At 42.5% G+C, this 11,450-nt stretch overlaps 1 protein-coding gene across 1 annotated transcript; it reads left to right on the top strand.

Moving 5' to 3' along the window:
* The first annotated feature begins 8,983 nt into the window (after positions 1-8,983).
* LOC147896703 (putative inactive receptor kinase At3g08680) lies at positions 8,984-11,097 on the top strand. Its single transcript, XM_087381943.1, has 2 exons — positions 8,984-10,184; positions 10,331-11,097. The coding sequence occupies exons 1-2, from the start codon at positions 8,984-8,986 to the stop codon at positions 11,095-11,097; spliced, it is 1,968 nt and encodes a 655-aa protein (XP_087238069.1).
* The last annotated feature ends 353 nt before the right edge of the window (positions 11,098-11,450 follow it).

Raw genomic sequence — 11,450 nt, 5'->3', positions numbered from 1 at the left:
ACCCGGATGCACCAATAAGTATCGCCTTAAATTCTTCTATGCTCGACCACCTTGAGGGCCAGCAGACCCTCTCTGTACTAGAGAGGATCTGCTGGGGGGGGGGAAAGATGTGACACCAAAAATTGATATTTTTAATTTGGCATTGGTATTGCTTTGCTCTATGTTTGATAAGAGTTTGAGTATCAAGTGATAGCCTAGCGGCTCTCACTTATTTCTATTTTCTATGATATTGTATGGGATTGAGAGGATGAGTGGAATGGCTCATTGTAAATACATAGGTATGAATTATAAATACCTTGGTATGGGGTGAGAGTTATTTGTGTATGGGATATTATGAGTTTTTTAGAAAATAGGAAGAGTGAGTCATATAAAGAGGTGGGATCATGTCCACGTGTTCCAATAATATAAGAGAGACCACATGCCAAGCGTGTGGAAGGCATGTGGAGGAGTGTAAAGTCAAGAGGAATCCTTCTAGAACTCCTATGTGGAATAAGGAGGATGTGGACATGTGGAAAAGAGAGGGTCCCTATGGGCTCCATGTGAGGAGACTCTTAACTTTCTCAATATTTTAAGAGTCTTGAGCATCTTGTGATGGGACACATGGCAAGAGTAGCCAAAAAGGATATGGATGGTGACATACGTGCTTATGTGATTGATGGGGAAAGGAATCTACAGGCAGCAATTGTAAAAGGGTGAAGGAGGGTAACAAAATCTCTATAGAAGGAGCCCTCCTCTTCCTTGTTCATCAATCTCTTCCACCAGTAGGCCTCATGTTGTTGTAGCTCTAGTCTCCCCAAGCCTCTTCCATGAGCCTTCTCTCCTCTTGTAGATATTCTCTTATGTAGACTCTTGAGTCCTTCTCTCTCTAGTTTATTCTCTCTCTATGAGTAGTCTTGGAGCTTCCGCTCTCTCTTGTATGTATTAAACCTCTTCTTCTCCCTTGTGTTTGTAGTGTTGAAGTGGATTCTCACTCTATTTGTAATGAAGGTCACTTCAGGTTCTCTCTCTCTTGAGTGTCTCTTCCCTTTTCTTTCTTTCAAAGCCTTAACAGCTCTTTCTATTCGACTGTTCACTGTGCACACATGGTCCCTCTGTTTCCCGAGCCACCATGCAAACTTCTTCCCCTATTCTAGGAGAAATCTATGAGGGGTTGATCGTTGATGAAGGTGCAGTCTTGAGGGAGCATCCTGCTTAGGCGAAATTAGCCTGGGTGGAGGGTAGTTTTCATGACAGTTTGACCCCCTATTAGTGTTTTGCTCATAACTTTCTGCTCGGTAGTCTGATTGTAATGAAATTTATATCAGCGCGAAGATCTCTTCAAGGCGCATGTTTTTATGTGATCAGATCTTGAATCAGATACTGTTGCAAAAAGTTATGAGTCTCTGTGTTTGACAGCTTGTTTTCATGATAGTTTTTACCCCCATCTAGTAAACTGTCCATAACTTTTTGGCCGCTTCTCTGTTTCTTATGAAACATATATCAGCACGAAGCTCTCTTTAAGAGCATGTCTTTATATGCTTAGATCTTGAATCAGATACTGCTGCAAAAAGTTATGAGTCTCTGTGTTTAACAGTCTATTTTCATGATAGTTTTTCCCCCCTTCCAGTAAATTGTCCATATCTCTTCAACCGTCTGTCTGTTTTCAATGAAACTTATATCAATGCGAAGCCCATCTCAGCATCTCTTTATGTGCTTGAATCTCTGATATCATGTCTCTATTGAAAGTTATAGGCCTCTATGTTTTGAGCTAAGTGTAAAGGTGTCTATGAAGGAGGTGCAATGTTTCCTCGGAATCTACCCATCCGACCTAATCAGCCCCTTCAAACTCCTCGATATATATCAGTTCATGTCATGTTGAGCCGCAAGATCTTCTTTCAACAACGTATCACTCTTCTCTTTGGCGTAGACTGGCTCGCTGAGATTATGGCCTCTGCTGATCCTTTCCTTCTCCCTATGCTTGATTACAACATCACTTGGGATGTTACCATCTTCATTCTCATCTGAGGAAGGAAAGTATGGTATGGTATCTTGGCATAAAAGTTTCTTTCTAATGTCCCATTCTCAATGATAAGAATCTTTGGCAGTCAGTTCGAAAGCAGCAGGAAGTGAAGAGGTGCGTGGAGTTTGTTACCCCCAACTTCATGTCACAGTACCATCACTCGGAGGCACATCTAAATCATCTGAATCATCCTCGTCTCCATCACCACCCCTCCCAAAGCACTGTGCCATGCATCCCTGACCACTCTCCCTACTACTACGCCTACTACTGTGTCATGTCAAGCTAGTATATTGCCAGTCGTAGCTGGAGAAGTGACTCTCAACTGCACGGGACTACGTGGATCACTCGTAGCTGGAGAACTGAGTCTCGACTACACGGGAGTATGCTGACGACTCTGCGAGGCAAAAGGGCCTTCTGACGGCATGGGGGAAGGGGCATAGGATGGCATGGGGGAAGGGGCTCGGCTTTGGTCGGCTGGGTTGTGTTGACTCCGTTGGGTTAATCTCAGCTGGTGTGGGGTTGGGGTGGTTTGGAGTCTGCAGTGCCAACTCTTGGGGGGTGTTTAGAGTACCCATCATGTAGCCGTATACCTCCCTAGGAGTGGGAGGGTGCCCCAAAATGTTATATAACTCCCGAAAGATGGTCTCCTGAAGATCGGGTGAGCCTAAAGAGCTTCCTGGCCACATGATGAACTGGAAAAAAGAAAAAAAGAAGATTACTGATGAACTGAGAAGAGAAAAAGAAGAGAAAAAGAGAGAAAAAGAGAGAAGGAAAGAGAGTAGAAAAGAGAGGAAAAGTGGGGATAAAATAGAGGAGAAAGGAGAGGAAAAGAGAGGAGAAAAAGAGAGAAAAAGTGGGGATAAAAGAGAGGAGAAAGGAGAGGAAAAGAGAGGAAAAGAGAGGAGAAAAAGAGAGGAGATAAGAGAGAAAAATTACCATGAAAAGAGAAGGAAAGAGAGGATAAAAGAGAGAAGGAAAGAGAGGAAAATAGAGGAAAAGAGAGGAGAAAAAAAGAGAGAAAAAGAGAGGAGATAAGAGAGAAAAAGAGAGACGAAAAGAGAAGGAAAGAGAGGATAAAAGCGAGAAGAAAAAAGAGAGGGAAATATAGAGTGCAATCCTTTTTTTCAATCATGCTTTCCCTTTCCATCATTCATGCAATCCCCTTCTTCAATCATGCAATTCCTTTCCATCATTCATGCAATCCCTTTCTTCATTCATGCAATCACTTATTTCCATCATTCAATATGCAATCCTTTTCTTAGAAGTGGAAGTGGAAAGGGAAAGGGAAGAGGAAAGAGAAAGGAAAGGAAAGGGAAGGGAACGGAAGGGAAGGCCAGGCCAGCGAAAAATAACAAAGTACATCTATCTTCATGTATAACAGTACATCTATAGACGTGGCTATTTGTTTCCAAAAATAAAGTAGACGTGTCTATAGATGCGCTCTTAGACGTGCTCTCAGATGCATCTATAGACGTGCTCTGACAAATGAACTATTCTAAAAACTCAAAAAGGACATGCGACCGATACAAAAGCACAACACTAGTACCAAAAACATTCGTTTCTTGGATACGACGAAGGACGAATCCAAAGAGAGCAACTTTCAAATAAGATCAACCGTAAAGAGACTTACCTTGGATAGAGGTATGAAAGCTTCTTGTCCTTCTTCAAAGCTGCTTCTCTTTCTTCTCTTCCTTGTTCACCCTTTGCTTCTCTTCCTTATTCACCCTCTTCTCTTTTATGCTTGGAGATGATTGTGTAAGCCTGGAGATGAGTGTGGATGCTTGGAGATAAGTGTGGATGCTTGGAACCGTGTCTATTAATAGCAAAGCAAGCTGTGGGACACTAAAAGTATGTCAAGAAAAGCAAGCATGCTAAAAGTAGGTTTGAAAATCGTGTCTATAAGCGCATCTAATTGTGCGTCTATATACGCATTTAAATGCACGTTTAATTACGCATCTACTACATGGTTTAGACGTGCCTATAGATGCGCACCATAGAACAAATGCGGTATTAGATGCGCCATAGAGTTTTAAGATTAAATATTTGATACAAGAGCAAATTTTTTGGGTTGTTTAGTTGTAGGATGTCTTCATCTTCAACAAGTAGCTGCAGTGAGGATGAATCCCTCCGTATCCACCATCGCGAAATGTGGTTGGAGCAAAAAATCAAATATATGTGTGATTGATGTCGAGGAAACATGTACCATGCATGCAGGATTACACTCAATCACATCTCAAAGTATGGAGAATGGGATGTGATTGTAAACATGGTAAGTGTTAAAGAGTTAAGGTTGATTGAGATACCTATGGGTGTTCATATGTTTGAGTTATGATCATGTTTTAATTTGATATAGGATGCAGTACCACACCCGCATATGTTGCTCTATGCTCATCGTGAGGAGGCAAAGCATCGGTGATATGAGGTGGGATCTTCAAGAGGGACCATTATGGATGCATGGTGATAGTAGCCCTCCGCCATTACCTCATGAAGCCATGGAGGAGGAGGTGTTTGATGATATGGTGTGGGATTTATATGTCCATCAATTTGAAGGGAGGGATGAACCGGTAAGGGTTTGTAACTATTGTGTGCTATATTGGCTGGAAATAAAGATTGCCTGCTAACACCAGCTTTTGTTTAGATACTCCATCTTTTATCGCTTACCATATTGGTCCCACCTCAAGATCAATCACTTGCTTGATCCCATGCATATCTTCAAGAATGTGGCATCTACCATTTGGAAACATTTGAATGGGACACGAGATTTCATAGGCATAAGGGAGGATCTACGTACCACAGGGAGGATGCATGAAGCTTGGCCACAATAGAGACCAAATGGGCGTGTTTTTTTACCTCATGCACCATGGAGGTTATCAAAGCTATAGATAGTGGTGGTGAAGCGCGCTATTACTACAATCCGTACTCCCACTGGACGCATGAGGTGTTTGAAGGGGGCCTTTACAAAGAGTAAGAAAAGAGGTGTAGAGCAATTATATGGCTTGAAATCTCATGATTGGCACAAGATGCTCCAAGTAAGTATTTTATGTGCATAATATCTTTTTCCTTTCAAATTTGTGAGTGAATTAGAAGCCACTAATCAACCATTCCTCGTGTGTTCAGTTCATACTATCTACTAGCATTTCTCATAGTGCATCGAAGGACGTGAAGGATTTTATTTACAAGATGGGTGAGCTTGTGAGGTACTTTACATGATACAAAATGTGATGTGTATCAATGCTCCATGCAAGGTGCTCATATTGCGAACATGGTGTACTTTTTCATTTCTAGGTATGTGAGCTCAAAGGAAATAGATCCCACCACACTTGAGAATGCTCGAGTTATGTCAGTGGAGGTGGTTTGTTTAGTGGAGGAGACATTTCCACGTTCTATTCTCACAAGCCAACTACATCTCATAGTGCATTTGGTGGATGAGATTGCTATATGTAGTACTATACATGCACGATGGTTGTTCTTTCTCGAGCGCTTCATGAAGACCTTGAAGGGATTTGTGAGACAAAATGCAAGACTTGAAGGTAGCATGGCCAAGGGTTGGTTTGTACAAGAGTCACTTGTATATATTTCTGAGTTTCTTGTTGATGTGGATAGCTCTCTCCCACGACTATGGAGAGATGATGAAGACCTAAGGATGACCTCTATTGTGCCTCAAGGGAAAGGATGCAACGAAGTAATAGACACAGAGTTGCTTAATAATATCAACCTCTATTGAGTGCTTAATAGTGATGTGATGAAAAGATGGGTGACAAGATATGAGGATGCAAAGGCAAGAAGACAATAAGAAAGGGCCCTCTTTCGTACACACCATGGATCTCGTGTGCCATACCCTCAGTATCTAAGAGCACTTCCAAAGGATATTCATGTGAATTTGCTACTTGACGAAATTGAGAAAGTAGAGAAAGACGAGCGGATGCATATCACAATGCAAGAATGGGAGTATGCTAGGGGATGCATGAGCAAGGTCAGTATATAGAATGTTATGCATAAGTTAGGAGCTTTCAATAATTTAGATTGCTTATTTAATTGATTTTGTCTTGGTGTAGTGCACTATGTTGAATGCTATATGGTGTGAGGGTAAGCATTTTCAAACACAATGGATTGATGATAAGAGAAACACATAAGATTACGGCATCATTGCTAGCTTTGAGGGAGCCAATGGAGCCATGGATGATTATTGTGGCATAATCCAAGATATTATTAAGCTTGACTTTCGATGCTTCTTTGTCTATGTTTTGGATGTAAAGTGGTTTAAGGACGTGGTGGAAAGAGGCCCTAATGCAACAATCAAACGCCATGCAAGTGGCTTTTTAACTATTGACTCCACAAAGTTTTGGCAAAGTAAGAAGGACACACTAGTGCTACCGCAACAATGTGTACAGGTATTGTACACACATATAAAAATACTCACTTTTAAATATTTGATACCTTCGATGCAAGGCAAATAACATGATTGTATTTGTGTTTGAGTTTGAATTAGTTTGTCTATCAACCAATGGTGGATAATAATAGGTGGTGGCATGTCATACCTATTATGCCACATTCCAAAGTGATGTATAGTACATTTACTAATATGGAGCGTATGGAGGATGATCATGGCCATGGAGGTGATGATGACCATGATACGAGAGAGGAGGATGATCATGAGATAGGAGATACAGATATTGAGACCTTTTCCCATGAGGACGAGCCTACCATTGGTGATGCTGATTTCGATGAGCACATGAGTAGCACAAGTAGTAGTGGGTTGAATGTATTCGTAGATCTAAACACTTGTTTGGATTTTGAAGTAGATAGTTTGGCAAGGGTTGATCTCATTGAGGATGAGATTGAACCATAGCCCATCATTGATATTGGCAAAACTATTTTACATATTGTCTCATTCTCCTCACCTCACTTCATTTTTGTATATATGGTACATTTACCAGCCTACACCAAAATCTCACTTTTTGTATTCTTTGTTTTGCATCTAAATACGCGTCTAATTCTCAGTGTAGATGAACTAATAGACACGCTAATACATGTGTAAATAGATGCACTGTTAGACGCAGTGTTAGATGCGTCCATATTTTCTCAATGTAGATGCGCTAATAGATGCATCAATACACACGCAAATAGACGTGCTGTTAGATGCACCCATAATTTCTCTATTCAAGCAACGCCTATAGACGCGCTCGCTATTTTACATGTCTATCAAGTGTGTCTATAGTTGCTTTGTGTTGTTGTGGATGGTGATTCAACTTGAACTATATATTGGAAATCCTATCAATGGAACATACAGAAGGTAGGGAGCTTTTTCTAGTAGAGTAAGCATGCAGATCAGGTAGATAGGTCTATATTTGAAAAATTAAAATTATCACTTGTGAGACACTCCCCATGTTTGTTGAGAGGGAAAAGACACTTTTCACTATGGATGGAAACTTCCAAGTCATTAAACAATTATGTCTATCTAACATTGACAAAATAAAAATAAAATGGGAGTTCAAGCAATATTTTTATACATACATGTGTGTACATGTGTGCATGCATGCATGTGCATGTATGCATTATTGTGTGTGTGTGTGTGTGTGTGAGAGAGAGAGAGAGAGAGAGAGAGAGAGAGAGATTTGTTTATGTTTACCATTGCATAAAAAGCTAGGGATATCTAACCGTCTACATTAGAAAGTAAAAGCTAGAGATATTTGACCATCTAAGTTGTTGGTAAGAATAATCAAGTTTGGCATTGTAGATGTCTAAATTAAGGTAAGGATCCCTTTTTTTTTGCATTTTGACAAAAAGGAAATATGTTGAGAATTCTCAAAGTGGCATCCAAGTGTAGTCAGTAAAGCATTCTCTCTCAAATAACAAAACTGATCTCCACCAAAGCATTGAGGTGATGCTAATAACAAAACATGTGGCATCAGAATATCCAGGCAATGCTAATAAGAGTGAACAAGCATGCATGGGCATTGCCTCCTAGTATAGTAGATGCTTTTGGATGCAAAGGAGAAAGCAATGATGTTTGTTTACTTTAGGATGTTGGGCTAGTAAAAGGTAGTTTCAGTTTGAAGATTAAAGATTTGTTCCATAAAAGGAAGTTTGAATGTCTCTCTTTTTTGTCATACATCCCTGGGGCGACATATTCATGGACACATCACTATAGCACTAGCTCTTAGGAGGCTAACAAAAACAACCAATGCTAAAAAGAAAATGACTAGCATTCAAATGTCCCCTAAAGCATCGAGGGAGTGCTAACAACAAAAACAGCCAATGGCAATGGCAATAAGAAAACAGCTGGCCTATTCAAGCATTGAGGGAGTGCTAATAACAATGCCAATGAGAAAACAATTGGGATTGTGCTAATAATAAAAACAACCAATGCCAATGAGAAAACAATTGGCATTGTGCTAATAACAAAAACATGCGCGATGCAAATGAGAAAACATGTCCAAAAAAGCATTGAGGTGATGCTAATAACCCAAAAAAAAAACTGGCATGGAATGGCATGGAAGTGTAAATGAAGCACTACATGACCGGGAGGGGGCAATGCGAATAGCAAAGCAACAAAGGAGAGTGGAGAAGCCAATGTAAGGGGTCGACGTAATCAAAGTCTTCGTTGCATGCAAGGTGTTTTTCATGCACCCCACAACGACAAGAACAACAACGTCCTTCACCACGGCCTCCTCTTCTCCCTCGTCTCCTTCGCTCCATCCGGCCCCCATCCCTCCCCACTTTCCTCATCTCATTCCTCCATCCTCCCCACTTCCTTGCATCTCACCCAATCGCCCATCTGCAAATATCGCATTTCTTCCCCTATCAAAGCTTTGATCCTCGCCTTTCAGGTGGCAGCTGCAGCCTTCTGCACCACCCATGGCCATCTTCGCTGCAGCACCACCAGGAAGCTGTAGATCCCTCCAGCGGCATCCAGGACTTCCCATGCAGCTGCATCCCCTCGCTGCGTTCATTTGTTGTATCTTTGCCTGCATCTGCCTTGCCATGGCGGACGATATAACTACAGACCGCCAGGCTCTTCTCGGATTTCTGAGCGGTGTTACCGATCCCAAAGGGCTGCTCCCTAAGAATTGGACTGGAGACGATCCCTGTGCGAATTGGGATGGAGTGCAGTGCTACAAGGGTCGAGTTTGGGATGTTATTCTCGAATACAGGCAGCTCACAGGGCACATCCCTAGCGACACTCTCAGTACCCTCTATCGCCTCAGGAAGATCAGCTTACAAAACAATCTTTTGTCTGGGCCTATTCCGGAACTCCAAAGCTCTTTCTTGCGATCCATTTGGCTGGGCCACAATAGTTTTAGTGGCTCCATTCCAGACATTTTCCAGCACACCCCACGCTTAAATAATCTTGATCTCTCCGATAACATGCTCACTGGTCAAATCCCCGACTCTCTCGCCTCTGTAGTCGATCAATTCAGAAGTCTCCGTCTTGAACAGAATCAGATTCACGGCAGCATTCCCGCTTTAAATCAGAAATTCAGTCTCGTCAGCTTCAATGTCTCATACAATAAGTTGAGTGGTAAGATCCCAGATACCCTAAAACATTTCACAGTTGATGCCTTCGTGAACAATTCGGGCTTGTGCGATTACCCTATGGCCGAATGCCCTGCCACAAGCAGGCACCACAGAGGAATTTCCAAGCTGCTCATGGTGTCTCTGATCGTGATCGGGGACATATTATTGCTGGTGTTCGCCTCATTTATACTGGTATTCTGGTATGAACGTAGGAAAGGAAAAGCAGCGGCCAATGCACAGCTGGATACGAAGCAATTAACGTCGTTGAGTATAGACGAGACGGCAGTAAAAAATGAAAAGGCTAATCGCCACAAGGATATGAAAGAGCTCGACAAAAACAACATGGTAGTGTTCAGTCGGCCAGGCCAAGCTGCTCCTTTTGATTTGGAGCGGCTGCTCCAGGCTTCGGCAGAGATGCTTGGCAAAGGGAACTTCGGAACGACTTACAAAGCAGTTCTGCCCGGAGGTGTCTCTCGTGTAGTGGTAGTAAAGAGATTGCAGAGCTTCTATTGCTCTGGGAAGAAGGAATTCGATCGGCAGATGCTTTTGTTGGGAAAACTGGAGCATCCCAACCTCTCTCCCGTCTTGGCGTACTATTATGCAAAAGACGAAAAGTTCCTGGTTAATGAATACATCCCTAATGGCAGTCTCTTCTCGCTTCTTCACGGTAAGCCATCATCAGTTTAATTTTGGGTTTGTTGATGATGAATGATAACCTTATAGTATGGGGTTCCCTCGATCGATGAATTCCTTGATTTTACTTGACGAAGAAACCTTAAGTTTCTCCTGCTGTTGTGTGGTGCATATATGAAGGAAACCGTGGCTCTGGTCGGGTTCCATTAGCTTGGGATTCACGCCTGAAGATCGCCCGGGGAGTCGCTCGAGGAATGGCATACCTACATACGGAGCTCAAGTCGCAAGGCATCCCCCATGGCAACCTCAAATCCACCAACATTGTCATCGACAAAGGGATGACACCTCGTATCGTGGACTTCGGCATGGTTCCCCTGCTAACGACCACGGGGGTGCAACGCATGGCAGGCTTCAAAGCACCGGAGTGTAGCAATATCAAGAAACCGATCACGGCCAAGGCGGATGTGTACAGCTATGGTGTGATACTTTTGGAGCTGCTGACGGGCAAGGTGCCGGCAAACGCTGTGGTGCTGCAGGGAGGGGAGGAGCAGAACGCGGGGATAGACATAGAGAAATGGGTGATGTCGGTGGTGAGCGAGGAGAGGACAGCGGAGGTGTTCGATGTGGAGCTAGCGGCAGCGTCGAAGGAACTAGAAATGGAGGAGAAGATGAAGGTGCTAGAGCTAGCCATGATCTGCGTTATGTGCGAAGAAGAAGGAAGGCCAACGATGAACGAGGTGGAGAAGCTGATAGAAGACGTGAGGGATCAGCCGGAGAATTATGCAACAGAAAATTCATTCATGGATTCACCTGCATCTGGCAATTCGATTCCAGACTCTGCATTTATGAGCGATTATGAGACCCCCAGAGTCTCCATGGATTCAGCTCGCAGATCAAGCTTCCAGGAGTTTGTCTCTCCTGATCAAGCAGATTTTCACACTCGATAAATGATTCCTTGAAGCTACACAAAGCTAGCTTCTATATGTATGCATTATTCGCGAGCATTTTACGTCAACGATTCAAGCTACTAATTCATAGCGTCAATCTCCATATCCAATGCAGCCTTCGATTGATTATTTATTTGCATAGTTCTCCTAGCACTTTGTGTAAAGGAATCGAGTTACATGAGCCTCCATGGACTCTCACAGATGTAAGGTAAAGAGTCAAGCTACATGATGATCCATGAACCTTTACAGATGTAACTTCCACGAGTAATGTAACACTCATCATTTTTTTGGCGATAAACGATCCTTTCTAGCTTGCATTCCTCACATGGTTTCTTCCATTTACCATACTATTG

The sequence above is a fragment of the Dipteris shenzhenensis genome, chromosome 11, assembly GCF_047967505.1.
Source record: "Dipteris shenzhenensis isolate YYH24624 ecotype China chromosome 11, Dip_SZ_1.0, whole genome shotgun sequence".
NCBI lineage: Eukaryota > Viridiplantae > Streptophyta > Polypodiopsida > Gleicheniales > Dipteridaceae > Dipteris > Dipteris shenzhenensis.
This window is presented reverse-complemented; position numbering and strand designations above follow the sequence as displayed.